General features: G+C 37.1%; 1 protein-coding gene across 3 annotated transcripts in view; it reads left to right on the forward strand.

Annotated features, from left to right (window-relative positions):
• Window positions 1–18431, forward strand: part of spdl1 (spindle apparatus coiled-coil protein 1) — a 37190-nt gene that overhangs the window by 10687 nt on the left and 8072 nt on the right. For all 3 annotated transcript variants that reach the window (XM_048606766.1, XM_020528268.2, XM_048606767.1), the window contains exons 2-11: window positions 4272–4454; window positions 4900–5076; window positions 6123–6317; window positions 8355–8504; window positions 9815–9913; window positions 10312–10422; window positions 11168–11308; window positions 12230–12333; window positions 13381–13568; window positions 16459–16825. In XM_048606766.1, coding sequence (XP_048462723.1) covers window positions 4272–4454; window positions 4900–5076; window positions 6123–6317; window positions 8355–8504; window positions 9815–9913; window positions 10312–10422; window positions 11168–11308; window positions 12230–12333; window positions 13381–13568; window positions 16459–16825 — 1715 coding nt within the window. The remainder of the gene's footprint in view (window positions 1–4271; window positions 4455–4899; window positions 5077–6122; window positions 6318–8354; window positions 8505–9814; window positions 9914–10311; window positions 10423–11167; window positions 11309–12229; window positions 12334–13380; window positions 13569–16458; window positions 16826–18431) is intronic.

The following is an 18431-nucleotide window of genomic DNA, read 5'->3' on the forward strand; positions in this document are numbered from 1 at the left end:
TCCTCTGATGCTGCTTGGCCTGCTGTGTTCATCCAGCTCTACACCTTATTATCTCAGATTCTCCAGCATCTGCAGTTCCTACTATCTCTAAGTATCTGGTTAGACTGCCTGTGAGCAGTTCTGGGAACCAGACCCTAAGAAGTAAACATTATCCTGGAGGGAGGAGGCCTTTCTGCTCCTATGATGCTGCTTGGCCTGCTGTGTTCATCCAGCCCTGCACCTTGTCTCTCATTGTCCTGGAGGGAGTTCAGTTAAGAAGTTTATTAGAATGAGTTGGGCTTAAATGGCCTCCTGTTATGCCTGTACTCCCATGCAATCTAAATTTAGCCCTCCCTTCACTCTGGAGGACTTGTGTCTTGATGTTTAGGTCAGAGACTCTGGTAAGAGCACAGCACGAGTGCATTTGTTTTCCATTTTGGCTGATCACTTAGGATGTAAAGTTGTGCAAAATCCTTTAATGCGACAGCTGTTCAGTTTAAGTCTCCAATAAGGATGTAGTCCTTCACAAACAAACATTTGCAGTGAGTTATTAAAATTCATTTTCTCTTCCTGCAAGATAATCATCAAGCTTAGATAATGTATCTGCTTGGAGAGAGGTTGTGTGTGAGATATTTAATTTTTCCACGTGGCTCGAATTTTTATTTCAGAGTAGATGATTGCTAATCTCAAATCTTTAGTTACAAAAATAATTATTTTTCTCCTCGTAGCCATTTAAGTAATGGTTGAAGTTTTCCATCAGCAAATTGTTACGGAGCTGCCACTCATTCTTCACATGGAAATATGTTAGTGAATAAACATCAAGTTAGGAGTCTCTAATGTTGTCTTAAATTTCTGTTGAGCTGTGTTTAATACACAGGTGTAATTTTTGAATGATTACAGGAAGTTATTAACGATGGAGATTTTCAAGGAGAATAGATTCCATATATTGCTGGGCTCAGAATTAAAATGCAGAAACTAACGTGAAGTTGTTAATCTGCCAATTTAAGAAAGTATAATGTGTTTCCCCATGTTGAGAATTTGTTGTCAGCTGCATTGTGCATTAATTCTTATTGCATTTTGTTTTTAAATATCATCAAGAATTATAATTTTAGAAAAACTGGAAATGGTGAGACTGTAAAATTCACTCTCTGAAGATAATTCGTTGGAACAGCAATTTCTTCAGAAAGTAGGCAGCCTGAAGGTTGTGCAAATGGTTGCTGTGACAACAGCATGTCCTAGGTCCTGTATTTTATGTAAATACAAATGCAAGAGCACTTTTTTTTTAAACTGCACACACAAGAAGCACTGTGTGTAATAGCATAGTACAGTAATGATGTTTAAATGCATTCAGTGAGGCTGTCTCCAGTGATCCAAGAAATTAATGTTTGCTTGAAATTCATGGTGATGCTATGTATTAAAAATATAGAGTAAGGAAAGTGAAACAGTTTGAGATTGGGTAATATGTAAATCTGCATGTAGATATAATTGTGTTTAGAAATAGTAGCAATGAGAAAGCATTTGTACCCACATCATACAGGAGTCTCAGAAGTCTGAGGTTCAGTATTATCATTCTCATTGTATAGAATTTGAACTGCAGCAATCTGGAAACCAGACAATTTAGGTGGGCTATGGGCATTACTTATGTTGCTGAAAATGTTCTGTCATTCCAATTAATGTAGCTTGAGTTTGGATAGTTTGTGCAGCAGAGATGGAATTTCAGATATAATTATTTTTCCGCTTGTGGGGTAGTTAGTTGTAGTCTGTGCACGTCGATCCTTTGTACATTTCAACTGAGTCAGGCATTGACAGTGTCAAGAACATTCTTGAACAGCTAAGCACTTTGAAACAGGCTGAGCAAAAGACTGCGGGACCATATTGAATAGGAATTTTCTTTTCAATTGTGGTCTTGTAGTGCACCCCTATTTGTGTGTCTGCCAAAGTTTAACTCTTCAAATGCTTACTCTCTTTCATCTTCTAGTATACTTTCCTTTCTATGTAGACAGGCAACACAGGCATAGTGCAGAAGTAGCTTTACAACTAATTACTGTTTGGTGTCTTGAGGCTCATTTACCTTTTGGATAACTGCCTGCATAACTTGGAGGAAACAAAGCTACTGGTGTACAAGAAATTTCAAATTAACTATGCCACTAAAATTATAGAAGCGAAATACTGCAAATGCTGGAAATCTGAAACAAACAGAGAATGGAAGAGAAACTTAGTAAGTCTGGCAGCAACATCTTGAGTTTGATATGACTCTTGTCCAGAACTCGCGTTTTACCAAACTCTAAATGTTAACTTTGCTTTCTCTCCACAGATGCTGCCAGACCTGCTGAGATTCTCCAAAATTCTGCTTTCTATTTAATCATTCACATTCTGGCTTGAAAAGTAACAATAACCAGGTTACATCTCTCTCCACTGAGAATGAACAATGGTATTGTTACTTCTCTGCATGCCTACTATTTAATAGTCATGGCAGTTGGCCCATCCATTGGTTAGAGATCTAGTAACAGCTGTCAGGATTAACTTCCTTTCATGCAGTCTGGCTGCCACTCAAGTTTCCAGCTACTGCATGTGGAATTTCCCAGCACAGTTTCTATGGTGCCACATCTCTCGGCGTGTCAGTACGCCTTTGAGAGATTCTCATGATGTATATCGCTCATTATAGAATGTAATCTGAATGCTTAAAGGTCTCCATTCATCTTTCCCTGGATCACTTGAAGCACGGCATCCTCTTGGAAACATGCTCCTCTGTTGTAACGTTATTCTTTATTAGCTCAGATATGTAAGTGCTTGAGAAATGTAATGTTTGTGCATAAGTTCATTGTAATAAACATCGGGGGTTTTCAGCACCATTTAATCCACACCAAATCTTATTTATGTTACAGAAGGTAACTTAAGCATTTTCGCATCATGGAAAATACCTTGGTGGAGGCAAGCTCATACCCCATTACGGGGGCCTCCCAGCCCAATTCCATTGTGGGGTGTGGTGGATATTAAATTCACACAACATGAGTGTTTTGTTATATATAAATGAATGAGAGCTGTTGCAAATCATAATCTGATGTAAGGAATAGAACAAATCTCCAATTTTTTAAAATTTAAACCAACCTTTGCCTTGTTTTCAAAATAGCAGTGTTTGTGTTGAAATTTTGTTTAGTCATGAATACCCTGTGAACAAATGATTGGATATGTTGCTGAAATTCAGTGCAAACAGGCAAAAAAACCACATTGCTCAGATTGCTTTAAATCTATTTGTACGTCATATATTGCTCAAATTTGAAATAAGAAATTAAATCAAGGACTTGGACCAAGAGATTTGTGTTCTGTACCTACTTTAATACCTTAACTTGCTTGGAGAAAAGTAACAAAGTATGACACAAAACGCTAGAATGGCAGCACTAGTCACAAACCAAAAAATGTTTAAAGTGAAATATTTGATGCTTGAAATAGCCAACTTAGACGTACACCCTAGAACAAAGTTTGAAAATTATGTGGTTTCAGCTTATTGACACACATTTGTTTTCATCCTGCCTCCATTGTACAACTCTTATCTTAATGCTTGGCTATCACCTTCCCTATACTGCTGTGCAAATAGGTCAAGGGACACATGTTTTGCTGGTCCGAAAGATTCAGCAAATAAGCAGTGGCGTCAGCTAAATTGTACTTTGACAGATTTAAGCTTGCAGCGTCCTGGGAATTTGCCATTTGTAATCATTTCAGTATTTAAAACTACAGAACAAGGCTAAAAGTTATAGATAACTTCAAAGAAATCATAGAATGGTTGTAGCAAAAAAAATGCCATTTTGTTTGTCAGTACTAGCTTTCTGCAAGAGCAACTCACCTTGCCCCACACCTGCATTTGTTCTGTAGGGTTGAAATTTGTTCTTTTAGATAACTGACCATTTTCTTTTTGAAAGCCATCATTGATTCTGCCTCCATCACAGATTTGGGTAGATTCTAGATATTGACCACTTTCTTCATAAAAACATTTTCCTCATGTCATGGTTGTTTCCCTTGCCAATCGAAAAGCTTTAATCACATGGTACTGGACTAAATTTTATTCCTACATACATTTCTACTCAAATAGGATATCTTGCATCACTATCTAAATAGTTTTAAAATTTTTTTAGAAAGTGAAAACTTTATTGTGGTTATTCTAAATTCTTGTATGCATTTATGTTGTAGGTTGCAGTTTAATATTATCCAAAAATTCTTCTCCCCACTAACCTCCTATCCATTCAAACTTCAGTAACAACAATGAAAGGCCAGCTCACCTTGTTGTTACTTTTCAGCATCCCAAAATGACGACTGTTTCAGAGTTGGAAGAGGTAATCCAGCAGCTTCGGCAGCAGCTGCAGGAATCGGAAAGTGAGAGGATGAAGGCAGCTCAATACGGGCTAGAGCTGCTGAAAAATGAAGCTGAACTGGACAACAAATTGACAGAAATAACGAATGAATTTGCTACTGTCCGAGAGGTAAATGTATAGAAATTGCTTTACACAATAAACCACTAATTGAATGGGGATGTGATTCTTGAAATGCAGCAATAGTATTGTGTAACTTCAGGCTTACTTCTATCAGGAAAGCATTTTCTCCTGGTTGCATATCCACAACCTGATTTGGACCAATGCTACTTGAACAAATAACTGGAAAAGAAGAACATCTTATTGTTTTTGTCACCTATTTTCCCTGCCTCCTTCGCTTACCCACCTTTGAATTGTATAATGTGAGACCACTTTAAAATGTTCTTCTAACTGAATTTTGATAAATTATTCTTAAGAGGGGGAAATTAATGAAAGTTGTTAGCATGTATACCTCTGGAACATTGCATTGATCTATTGTCAAAACATCAACTTGTTTTTATGGAATAATAAAACCATATACTTTCTCATTTTTAATTTTCTTTTGATATTTAAATAGCACTTGGAACAGGAAAAATATTCACTACAAAGAGAAGTGGAACTCAAGAATCGTATGTTGGACAGTATGAGTTCAGATATTGAGAGCATCAAACAGCAACATAAAACTCAGTTGAACCAACAACTGGAACAGCTAGAGAGAGTTCATACTCGTGAAATTAATGAACTGAAGAGCAAGGTATGCCATAATTCTAACAAACGATGAAAAAGTTGACTCCAATGAAGAATTGTCAACCTGAAATTTTAATACACTCCATAGATAACTGCCTGATCTGATTGAGTTTTTTCGCCATGTTTTTGTTCTGATTTACAGCATCTACAGTATTTTGCTTTTATAGTAGCTGGATTATTCTTTTGACATGACTTTTCAGACATCTTTTAGGACTTGTTAAAACAAAAGCATGGAACACAGTCTAATACTTGAGTGACTCTGAAAACCTTGCTTACCTCTTGGTTTCACAACTGGGTCTGCTGCAAAAGTAGTTGGCTACGTAATATTGAAAAGGCAAGTTTCAATTTCTTAAATAAAGAGCATCTAAGATGTTACTAAAATTAAGTCCAGTTTTGGGAATCTTGAGATCTTTCTAACATTTCAGTCCTTAATTCTTGAAATCAGAGGTCTTTTATTTCAAAAATATTTATATGTGAAATACACATGGGTCTATGTGACTGAGAGATAAAGAAGTTTTTCAAGGTCAGTTAAATATTGGAAGGTGCATATAACTTGCTCCAAGGGTAATAGGCTACTTAATTTACACCCTGCCCAATTCAAATTTCACAGGTGGATCAAGGAAGAGGCTGGTCCACTAGTTTTGTTTTAAGACTATGGTTGGAAAGGAGGGCCTTTGATAGGGCAGTAGTGCAACAGATTAAGAGCAATCTCAGTTATGAGTCTTTAGGAGGTTAATATCATTTGAGATTCTTCCAATTATGACAGAGTGGCTGCTAGGAAGAAGAGATGTCTGAGAGAGTTATACAAAATAATCATGATTCCGGCTCCCTTGGTGGGGGAGAAAGTGGGGTATTTTATAATGAAATACTTCGAGCGACTAGGATACTTTGATTTTTAAATGAAATTGCACTGTTCCATTTCCCATGATGGTAAATTGTGGTCAACTAGTTACCTTCCATTTCATAATTTAAATTACCAGAATGATCCTTGAATAGTGTGCATAACACTTTTTTTAACCGCTTTCTCATCTATGTATCTTGGTTTATTACTAGTTGGAAAAGCTAAAATCTGAGCTGGACGAGGCACAGCTCTGTGAGAAGCAGTTGAGACATAAACTGGATCGACAGAGTGAATTACTTAATGCGAAGAGTGAAGAATTGAGGAACTTATCTGAGCGTGCACAGGAAACAATGTCATCTGAGGTGATGAGCCTTCAAATGGAGAACATTGAACTTGAAACTGCAAAGGTATAGAATTGGCACTTTCTTTCATTTAATTACTTATTTTATTGTCACTTGTCTAGTTCACATGTAAACATTTTATGGTGGTTTTCCTAATTGTCATGGCTACCCAAAGCACTTCACCATAGATTGAACAGCAAATCATTCCTGTTCTCACTCTTGCCACGTCTAATGTGCCTGACTGGCAGAAATTGTATCCATTTCTGTCAGTACAAATGGTGCATGATGATCTAAAATGTACACAGTTGTAGACCATCCATGTCTACAGCTGCAGAAAAACTTTCTACACATGTATTTACAAGGAAAGAGTAAAAGTAGGCCATTCAGTAATATAATGCTTAGACTGACTAAAATCTCAAATTCGCACCCATTTCAGAAAGAGAGTTCCAAAAATGTTGAAGCTTCAGCAGGGGGTGAAAAAAACTCCTCTCTGTTTAAATAGGTGTCCACTAATTAAAAATTAGGGATCTCTAGCTTTAAATTTTCCCATAAGAGGAAACTTTCACAATTATTTTATCAAGACCCTCAGGATCTTATTCATTTCAAAAAAGGCAGCTCTTGCTTTCTAAATGCCAGATACAAGCCTGCCTGTCCAACCTTTTCTTCATAAGACAACCCCCTCCCCTGCAAAAATATCCAGGCATTAGTCTAGTAAACCTCCTCTGATTAGCTTCCAACTCATTACATCCTTCCTTAAGTTTATGCACAGTACTCCAGAGATGATCTTAACAGTGCCCTGTATAACTGACGTATTACCTCCTTATTTTGTATTCAGTTCCCTATTTGGTTTCTTAATTACTTACTGTACCTGCATAATGATCTTCAGTTTATATACATGAATACCCAGCTCTTTCTTCATCATAGAGTCCTGAAATCTCTCTCCATTTGGATAATATGCTACCTGTTATTCTTTCTGCTGAAATGGACAACTTCTGTCTCCCATGTTGTATTTCATTTACTACAACCATGCCTACTCGCTTAACCTTGTGTCCACTCAAAACTTAACTTTGCGTCATCAGCAAATTTGGAAATCGTACCTTGCACCCCTTCATCAAAGTCATAAGTTATGAAAAGTTGATGTACTAGCTCCAATCCCTTTACTCCTTCTATTCACAAATGTATTCTTGCCATGTATTTGGTAGTGTTAATACTTAATTCGAATTAGAGCAATAATGGGGAAGACTCTTTGAAATCTTTAAATTTTACAACACTTTTAAACTGATGTATTAATTTACAGTCATCAACTTACCTACTAAAAATGCACAGTTTTGCATAATATTCAAGGAAACAGAGATAAATCTATTTGACAGTTCAGTCCAGAAATGTCCCAGCTTTAATCCCTATCTGATAAGTTAGCTGTCTCAATCAGATAGTGATGGGGAGACTGCATTTAACTTTAGTGATCCTGATTAGGACATTTACAAAGCCAGATTGGCATTTGTTGTATGCAGAAAGTGTCCATCTGTGAATATCAGGTGGGATGTGATGGGGCTCAGTTGTGGGAAATGGTCTGCATCACTCAAATCTCTTGCATAGGTTGAAGGCCTACTCTAATGATGTTCTGGAAACTTACCACAACAGATGTTGACTACTTTCTGGGTGAAGTCCAAAGAGGAGGGTAGAAAAAGTCCAACAAAACAGAGGAGATTATTGTTTAGCATTACAATATTTTAAACTGCGAATGAGCATATCAAGTAGTTTCCATCATTATTGTATTAAATTGAAACCATGTTGTTTGGAAGATTTATTTTCCCTCTAAAAGGTTTAATGTGTTATAGCTTTTTTAATCTCCATGTTAAAGTTTGAATTTGACCTTCCAAATCTCTTAATTGTGCAACTGGCTGCTCTCTAACCCACCCTATGAGAAGCGCATGATATGTGTTTAACATCCATTAATAAAAACAAAGTTAATACTGTTCTTGATGCAACCTGCATTGTACCATTGTTAAACAGTGTTCTGCAATATATTTTTTGGCTCTAAATCACAGTTTAAATTACTGTTGTAAAATTCTGACTTCTGACGATGCATTATCTCTCATTCAGGGGAAACTGCAAGAAGACATTAATGAAATGATGTACCATCAGGAACAGTTGGAACTAGCTAATAATAAGCTTCAACGCCAGGTCGAACGACTTCAAGAGGAGAAGGAGGAACAAGAGAAAGAGACAGTATCATATTGCAATGCGTTGGAGGTGGCCACATTTATTTGCGTTTCCAAAACTGATTATACTTCTAGACTGAAAGACATTGAGATTGGACTGATTCCAAAACTGGCTGTAATCCAATCTCTGACACACTGTTAACACTGTGTGTAACCCAACTAAATTGCTAATGTCTAATTAATGCAAAAGTTAAGCAGTCTGACCTGGGGTCTTTTTCATAGGTTCACTAATTCAGGTTCACATTGAAGGCACTGAATATGTCTCAGACAGGTGTTCTAAGCCAAAAGTGTTTCATTTTATCAGCAAATGAATCATAATTTAAAGTATATATACAGAAGAGATGCTCATAATGAAGCATGGAATGTAAGAGGATATCTCAATCTAGTTTCAAGTTGCAGTGCGATCTTGTGTGCAATCCCATTGGTTTATTATATACTATTTGAATCTGATAGCTGCTCACCGTAATATATTTACCAGATCTGACCTGGCAACTGCAGTTATAGTCTGTCTCACTGAATTCTACCCTACTTTGTGGTGTGGCGTGGAATTTGATCTTTGTTTCTGATCATTTGCCAATTAGACAGTTTTAGTATGGGTAGGTGCAAATAGTATAATTGCATTTGTCCTTGTAGAAGACTTTGCATAGCACCATCCTTTCTTGATCTCTGTATCAATTCTAAATTGTTTTTGTTCCTTCTATATCAAAGATGCGTTACATTGAAAAATCTTAAAGAACTCAATCTATAGCAAAAATATTATACGCACTTTTCATAGTTGAAATGCTGTGAAATCTGTGTTTTCGCTCAAGGCCCCTTTGATTTCCTTTGTAATGTGGAAGGAGGGTTTTGAATGTGTTGAACCTTTGAACCATAAATTATCTTCGATTACATGTGAACGGGTGCTTGTTGGTATTCTTTTTTATAGCATACAAGTGTTTTTAATTTACCTTTAAATCTAGCAACTAAATTTAACATACATAATACTGGAGTAGCTAATAACAGTTTGTTTTCAGTGGACAAGAACATGTTCATCTTTTTTCTACAAAGAGACTAACAACAACAATGATATCAGTAATCCGAGGCTTGTCACAACCTTCTTGTTTAATGTTTTCTTTTATTCTTCATAAATTAAAGATCCCTGTTTAAGCTTTTTGTACCTTTTGTAAGATTATTTTCAATCATTGAAAGAGGCATGACTTGGCTAAGCTGTGTGGAATTAATCCTCTTGATAATCTTGATTAATGTAGCTAAATTAGTAGAAGTATTGGGCGTATAAAGATTATCATTGATTCCTGGGCAATTCAGAATTTTTGTAGTTGATTTTAAATTTCTTAAATGCAGAAAGCACGAGTGGCTAACCAGGATCTCCAGATCCAATTGGATCAGGCATTACAGGAAGCTCGTGACCCCAACAGTAAAGGAAACTCACTGTTTTCTGAGGTAGTGTATTTTGTATATTGTGATTGTGAACAGCTTTTTAACTATTTGTAAATGTTTCCTCCATATGAACCAGATAGTATAGACCCAGCTTAAAAATCATTACATTCTGCAGTAAACGTTATGTTGAATTTCTATTAATCTATGCATACATTCGTTTGCAGTATATCGTTCCCTTGCCTGGAAGCTCGTTAGACAACCTCCTTCCAGGCTTTGAGCAGTTCTGCTCATCTCAGAACACAATTGAAAATGTTTTGAATTACGTAGAAATAAATTGTGTGTACTTGAATGATGTTAAATTAGTTGGGAGAGCAGGTTGAACTATGTATTACCCAGACAATTGAAATACAGAATGTTCTGAAAAGATTCTCAACTAAGCAATAGTTTTCTTTCTGTTTTAGGTGGAAGATCGTAGGGCAATGATGGAGCGACAGCTTATCGGATTGCGAGTCCAGTACCAGTCGCTGCAGAAACAGCATGCATTCTCCCGTCAACAACTTCACCGAATGAAGGTGCTGCTTCCATAAGGCACTTCTGGAGCCTTATGGTTCCCTGTATCTGTTATGTATAACTATATATGTATGTTATAATTTATATTATGTACATTGATTATTTTTAATATCTGTATTATATATCAGCTGAGTTTAATGAAATGCTCCCTGAATTATGGATATAAGCTGATGTGTTGCAATTTATGTTTCTGCAAGTCATTCTGGTCCATGTTAGCAAATATTACTTTTATGAAGATAACATTCACGTGTTCATGAGTCTGTCAGATAAAGTACAACATTTTGGAAAAATGCTTTCTATCCTTACTAAGTACAGAACTAAGATACTTTGGACTGCTACATCGCGTCTTTTAGGGAAGGCCTATCAAATTAATTGCATCTCAAGCATTTAACTGGACCATAGCAGGCCTGCCCTAGCTCTTCTGAACAACAGCATCACTAGAGAGGAAGAGGTTGTTGGTGGTACTACATCTTCTTGAGGGCTAGGATAGCTTGCTCAATAAATAAATAGTTAGCAACAGTATTTTGGGGTGCTTTAATTTGTTCCTAGAAATACTAGCTTCACACCATTTTTTCTGTCTCCTGCAAGGGTGAAAGGCTTAAAGCTTCACAGGTCTCCAATAGCATATGCTTTGCTTTCAATCTTGGATTAGTTTTTGAATAAAAGTCTTAAGGCAACAATTGCAATAAATCCTGAAAGGCTTAATGTCTACCTGGCTCTAATATAATTTTGTATTTTTATTACTAGGTGCAGATAGCCACAATGTTACAAATAAAGGGTTTGCAGTCTGATCCTGGACAACTTGAACGCCTGCAATCAATGCTTGCACAAAAGAACAATGAAATTCAAGCTCTGGTGGTCAAACTGCGACGTTTAGAGAAAATGGAGGTAAATAAAACTAAATTCCGTATAGTAGGAGCTTAGGCCTCCTCCTTCACGGTGGCTCAGTGGTTAGCACTGCTGCCTCACAGCGCCAGGGACTCTGTTTGATTCCTCCCTCGGGTGACTGTCCATGTGCAGTTTGCACATTCTCCCCGTGTCTGCGTGGGTTTCCTCTGGGTGCTCCGGTTTCCTCCCACAGTCCAAAGGTGTGCAGGCTAGGTGGATTGGCCATGCTAAATTGCCCGTAGTGTCCAGGGATGTGTAGATTAGGTGGGTTATAGGGGGATGGGTCTGGTTGAGATGCTCTGAGGATCGGTGTGGACTTGTTGGGCCAAAGGGCCTGTTTCCACACTGTAGGGATTCTATGATTCACTATCTTCTGTTTCTCCTGTAAGACAAATTAATAGTCAGAGGTTTCAAATGGGCGGAAAAGGTACCAGTTGGATGACTAGGTGAAATGTCTGTACTCATTCACCGTCCAACCATAGTAGTAATTTAAGGACAACGTAAATGATTAGAAGATCGGTCAAGATAGCGCCGGCATGGTAGTTAGTGTTTGGGCTCACCTGAGCCTGTCTGCTCCAGGCCAGCGGCATCATTTTCTCCACGTAGTTTTCATCTTTCTTTCTTTTTCTTCTTCCATGCTTTTTCGAGATTTTAACAAGTTGTTGTCAAAATTATTAAGGAACCAGAATATTTTCTTCCTTTCCCCAGCTGGGAGAATTAGTAGTTAGATGTATCCCTGTAGTTTGCTAAAGGAGTTTTGACTTTTGCTTTGAAGGAAAACACTTATTGACATCGGTAGTTCAATTGAGATTGGGAATTTCTCAGTACACATCCCATGACAATGGTTATCCAAGTTATACAACTTCAATGCCCTCTTCAATATGATCTAGATTCACCTATTGTCTTTACTTCTCTTTTTAGATGAATTATGATGCCGGGGATAATCCTAATGGTGTTGATGCTTCAGATTTTGGAGATGGACAGTACTACGTTGAATTGCTAAAACTGCAAATTGACAATGCCAAGTATGTATCAGATTAAATTGTGAACAATGATTGCAAACTTTGTAGCCGTGAGATCGAGAAAGTAGTTTCATCAGGAACTAGCTTTAGGTTTGACTGTATTGATGGTTCTCCTGGGATCAGGAAAATGAATGTTTGCGGAATGTAGATTTGTGTTACATTGGTAGACCAGAACCATAATCAGAAAGTGAGGTCCATTCTCCTCAAGTAAAGTCATTTGGCAAATATATGGAGGATCTCTAATACTTCCTGCACAGACATTTCTGAATTCTGTTAATGAATATTGCCTTAACCAGAGGGACATTCTGGTACAGTTGTACTCAACACTCATGTTAAATCTATTATTTCCTCACAAGTTCCCTCAGGAATGTAGTTACAAAGATACTTTGCAGATCCATCTGCTGGTGCCCTGTTTAATAGGCCATTATGTATTTGTAATCCTCAATAATGAGTGCTGGCCAACCATCTATCGTGGAGAATATCAAAGCTGAGCTGATCCTGTCCCAGCTTGGAGATTGAACCAGTTTTGTTTTGCACTGTTCAATAGGTTCCTGTTTCTAGATGCAAATTGAATAACAAAGAAAGATTAATGGCAGATTACTTGCCATAGCTCCTCTTTGTTCTTAAAATGTATTCATCTTCAACACAAAAGGCTGCCTTAGAGCCTGTTGGTTGAATAGTAATGTGCTTACTCTTTTTTTTTAAACATAATTAAACATTTATCTGCAATAGATATTTTTATTTAATCAAACATAACTCTTGTATCACTGATGTGCTATTTTGTGCTGGCTCTACCTGTGTACTTCCACCTACTTCCAACTATAATTTATTTTCTGAACTCTTCCTTTCCCTCTGCTATTAGCCTGTATCTGGTGTAACTGTTGAACTGTTCACTTGAATATTGGTAGGTTAGGAGTTGAAGTAAAAACATTTTTTTTGAGGAATAAGTTATTTTATATTAAAAAAAAATGCTCTTAAATTTATCATATAATTTTTAAATAGGCAGGTCATTGATTGCCATGGTTATAATGGAACTTTCCTTTACACTAGGAAAGAAAATAAGACTGTTAATGATGAACTGTCTTTGCAACGCATGAAGGCTCTTGCAGAGAGTCAACGTGTCTTAGAAGTTGAACGTAAATTTTATGCCAATGAGAGACAGCTGAAACAATATCAGAGTGAAAACATGAAACTTCGAATCAAACTGGATGAGTTGAGGCTCAAGTATGAACCTGAAGGTATCTATGCCAGCTTGTGATTCATCTAAGTTTTGAAAACCCAGCCTTATTTGTTTATCCCAGCTACCAGTATTTGTGTATTGTATGAGTATTTGACTTAAATTTGCCAGTGCCTCATCCTTCTGCATAGCTTGGCATAAATTTATTTTACTGTAGCTGATGTGGGTGATTGTCTATCTGTGAAACATGTTGCCCTGTTTACTTGAAACCAACAGTACAAAGGTGACATTTTAACTTTAAATTTTCTGAACTGGTTCAATGCCAGTTTCTGACAGTATGAAAGTAGTAGCATCTTTGCTAAACATGTAACTTTGCAGCTAGTGGGAAAATTGCTTTGCTGCATATTGGAGAAGCACTTGCCTAGCACTCTCAATGAACCACTTTCAAAGATTTGAAGGTGACAAATAAACATAGTTTATAATTTCTTAAATTGGAGCGTAAGCCTTGAATGTAAAGAATTCAAGTTTGAGTTAAATGTAATCCTTGTCTCCAGTAGGAGGTTCTGCAACATTTCAAGTGAATGTATCGTATTCCTTTTAGAGTTAAACTAAAAGAACTGCGGATGCTGTAAATCAGGAACAAAAACGTCAGAACTGAGGATCCGAAACGTTAACTCTGTTTTCTCCTCCACAGATGCTGCCAGACCTGCTGAGCTTTTCCAGCAACTTTGTTTTTGTTCCTTTAGAGTTGAGCAATGTCTTTTTTGCAGTTCCAGCTTGTGCTTTATTTGCAAGATATCATTCAGTTATATACACATCAATAAGTGGATGCTGAATCCTGTGTTTAATTAGACTAAGTAAATTTAAGTGCACTAGAAAATTGTAATCAATGGCTATAACTTGAAATTGTAATCAGGTGCAAGAAGATTTACTCATTGTGAAATTGCACTAAATGTAGATCAGATGTCTCTGTCACTCTCTTATGGTTACGTGGGCAACTGAAACTTTCATCACTGTTTGTTTGGATTTTGTTAGTTGAGGGAAGAGCTCACTGTAAACATTTTGTTGTGCATCAGAGATAGTAAGAACTGCAGATGCTGGAGTCAGAGATAACACAGTGTAGAGTTGGAGGAACACAGCCGGCCAGGCAGCATCAGAGGGGCAGGAAAGTTGATGTTTCGGGTTGGGACCCTTCTTCAGAAAATTACTGCCTGTTTTCACTGTGCAGTACCTTTTTTGTTTTAATTCATCTGTGTATATAATATTTAAACCAAAACAAAGCCAGTGTAACTCCTTCCGCACTGCTGCTTAGCAGTAGATACCACAGATTAGAAGGATGTTGCTTGACTGTCAGCCTATGTGGAGCAAAACAGGATAAATGAGTTTGGATTACAGAGCAAACGTGTTACAACTCCTCTCTGGATGAGGGCCCCAATTCATTATGATTCCAAATGATTATGCACACAGGCGAGGAGAAGTGACCTGGTACTCCTTCTCTATTCAGGCCCTCCCCTGGTTGCTTGCAATAAGGTTAATTTTAAATGGATCCCTTTCCTGGTGGGTACCTTTTTTCTTCCTAGCTCAAATTTATTAGTGCTTTAAAATATGTTAATTTAACCAGGCTTTCTTGAATTAAAGAAATAGTGAGGTTATGGGAAATCAAAACACAAAAAACAATAAAACTCAACGCCAGCACACAGATTAGAAATGAGAGGTGATTCTTTTAAAACAAAAAAGGTCCTTGGTTTGCTCATGATGTGTAGATTATGAAACGTTGCAGCCATTAAAGTGGGTGACTCTGGTAGTGCTGATTTTGGGAATTGAGCCTTTTTTTTTAGAGATTCTTGCTTCTGCTGATAGCAAAAAGACATTCCCCCCATTTCTTTCAACAGGTGGCTGTCACCTAATTGCTTTTTAGCAGAAGAGAGTCATTGTTTGTTTCTTAACTGCACTCACATGTCTACTGGAAATTCTTGGCTATGTCTCTTCCCAATACTCTGGTGTGACATCCTGTGATTCCTGTTCGGTCTCATGTAATCCACACAGGGATTACTCAGACAACCACCGAATTCTACACTTTCAACAAACTTGGTTTCTAAGTCCTTTTCAAAAAAAAACAAGCATTGTACTCCAGTTCAGCATATCTATAACTAATTCTGGATTACAATGTCTTGTTATTATACATGATTTAATTTGATATTAGAATAGACTTGAAGGGTTGAGTAGTCAATTGCTTCTATATGATGATCAGGCTTCACGTGAGTAATATTTCAAATTAGAAAGCCTTTGTTTTTAAAAATAATGAATACTTAATTTAAATGTAAAATTAAATAGAGAAAAAATAGCAAGTAATCTAATTTAATTCTTCAATTCTAGACTGTACCCTTGTCTCTATTAATCAAGGCATGGATTTCTTGCTTAAATTGCCCATGTGATTCATCTTTATGTCAGCTTTTTACTGCTACAACTTTTTTTAAGAAGTGAAATTCAAAGTAATATCTGCATATACAGTTTGTGAGGTAGGGATGTAGATTTTTCAAAGCTGTCATCCACCCACCACCATGGTCTGTGTGCTGGCCCCATCACCTGTTCATTTCTGTGGAAGTTGAACTGTTCTATATTCAATGTGCATTTTTATAAAACGCCATTTTAGGCATGATGGCTATGTACGCTGTTTTTATGCTGTGATCATTCTATGATTCGAGTTAATAACACCAACGAGAAAGATGGTTAAACAGTTTCCTGCCTTTATCTTAAATACTTTTTAAAAACACGCTTCCCCTAGTTTCAGTAGATATTAAACATGTGAAGTTGTTAGTTGGTTGTGAACCAGACTACCTACCCCACCCAAAATGGTCCATGGCTATGTAGCAGTAACTACAGGATTAATACATGAATTTCAAACTGTTTATGTTTAACTTTAAAATTCTGCTTGCAAAATTTGATTCCAGAAATTAAGAACCGGCCATCAAATCGCAAGAAGGAGAAACTTCCATTTGAAGTGCTTGAAGAAACTCAACTCGCATCCAATAAGGATCCTGTCATTGAAACCACTCTCTCATCTGATAAAATATCCGATGCCAGAAGCAGACAGACTGATGCGCTGCATAATGAGATTTTAGCTTCATGCTTTGAACCAGTCATTCAAGCAGTGCCAGCCTCAACTGGTGATAAACAAGTTACAGAACTGGAACCCACCTGTAAACAGTCACCTTCTAAAGAAGGCAAGCGAGTACGAATCTTGCAAGAAGTGAATGAGGTACAAGTTTTGTCTGAACGGAGCCACAATGAAGTCTCTAGGCCATCACCATCTCCAAGGTCAGTGCCTCGTTTTCAGCTATTGCCCAGCATTCTGCACTGGCCTATTGCACTCCTTATTTACAGCATGAACTACGCTCTCTGCTTTGTTCTTGGTGTCTTTGGTTTTGTTTTCAGCACTTTCCCTGCTTTCCAAAAATTTCGAGTCTCAAAATTATATAACAAGACTAGAGTTTTTTTAATCAAAAGGAAGACCTAGGTAATGTGCTGTTTTCTTAAAATCCTACCTTGTCTTGCTACAAACCTGCAGTACCATCAGTTTTTGAATGCAAACTGTTTGGCTGGCGTGGTCTGGAACATGCATTTATTCTGTTGGCTATAATTTTGAAAACAAAACTGCTGCAAAGGCAGATTAATTTTATTTCCCATTCCATTTCCTTGTGTATGTGCTTAGTTTTTTTTTGCCTTGTATTCATTTTGAAAATGCGTGAAATGCTATAAATGTGGAAAGGATTGGACTGAAACCAGTGTCATACATAATTGCCTAGTTAATTCACCTTTCTTTGTTCAAATTCACAAATTTTGTTCCGTCTTTAAATACTGCACTTTTCCAGCTCTATGATAAAAGTATAGTGTACATTTTTGGTTAGGACTGATCAATTATATTTTGGCTTATTTTTCAATTTGTCTCCTCCCTTCCCTGGAGACCCTTCACTGTTTAGACTCCCTGCTGATTCCATAACCACTAAACTAGCCAGGTGATTTGTTCCAGTCTTTTGCCAATATAATTCTTGATCTAGCCAGTGGATATGATAACACCAAATGACAGCCTGCGGCAATTGGGAGCTCACAGGAAGAAAGCTGTTTTGCAGGAGTCCGTTCATTGCACTGGTATATTCTCCTTGTACCATCACATATTCTTATTTATGGATTTTGCACTTCAGAATTTGGGGATCATGTATCGTTTAAGGGGGAAATATGATCTTGTAATTTGAAGTTGCTTATCTTAAATTACTAGATAAATGAATTGTTGGAGCGCTTGAAATTTTTTTTTTTTTAATTTCAAATTGCAGGGCATTTTTGTTTGCACAGTACAAAAGCAACTTTAAATTGTCCAGAGTAGACTAGCTTTGCATGCAGTCTGAGCTTGTCTACATCAGTTACATCACTGATATTCAAAGAAAATCTGTGCATTACACACAGTTTCACTATTTTGATTATATTGAGAAGTTTGAATGTATTCTTTCTGCAATTGAAACTTTTCTGAAAACTGTTTTTGTCCTTTTTGTGTCTTTTCTCTTATCTTAAACAACTTTAGATCCGTGCTGTCTCCAACGGGCTAAACTGGCTCTTCACAATATAGATCATCCGATAAAAGACTGCTTCCTCAATTTTTGTTTTGCTCAATAACTAAAACACTGTCTGAATTGCTAGAAATTCTGTAACCTGATGTTTCTCATCTGTACTAGAACTTCAATTCTCAAGAGTCCTCAAAGGATTTTATCCCTCCTACCCAAGCACCCTTGTCTTTTCTGCTCTGCCTTCTCCCACCCCTTCACATTCTTCCCTGTCTAACTCCCCACTCCTTTCGTTTCACCCTTTCCCTCTCTGAATTTGGATCTCTGGTTAAAATTTTGTCTTTTTAAATTTTATCCCACACTGCGCT

The sequence above is a fragment of the Rhincodon typus genome, chromosome 16, assembly GCF_021869965.1.
Source record: "Rhincodon typus isolate 14 chromosome 16, sRhiTyp1.1, whole genome shotgun sequence".
Lineage (NCBI taxonomy): Eukaryota > Metazoa > Chordata > Chondrichthyes > Orectolobiformes > Rhincodontidae > Rhincodon > Rhincodon typus.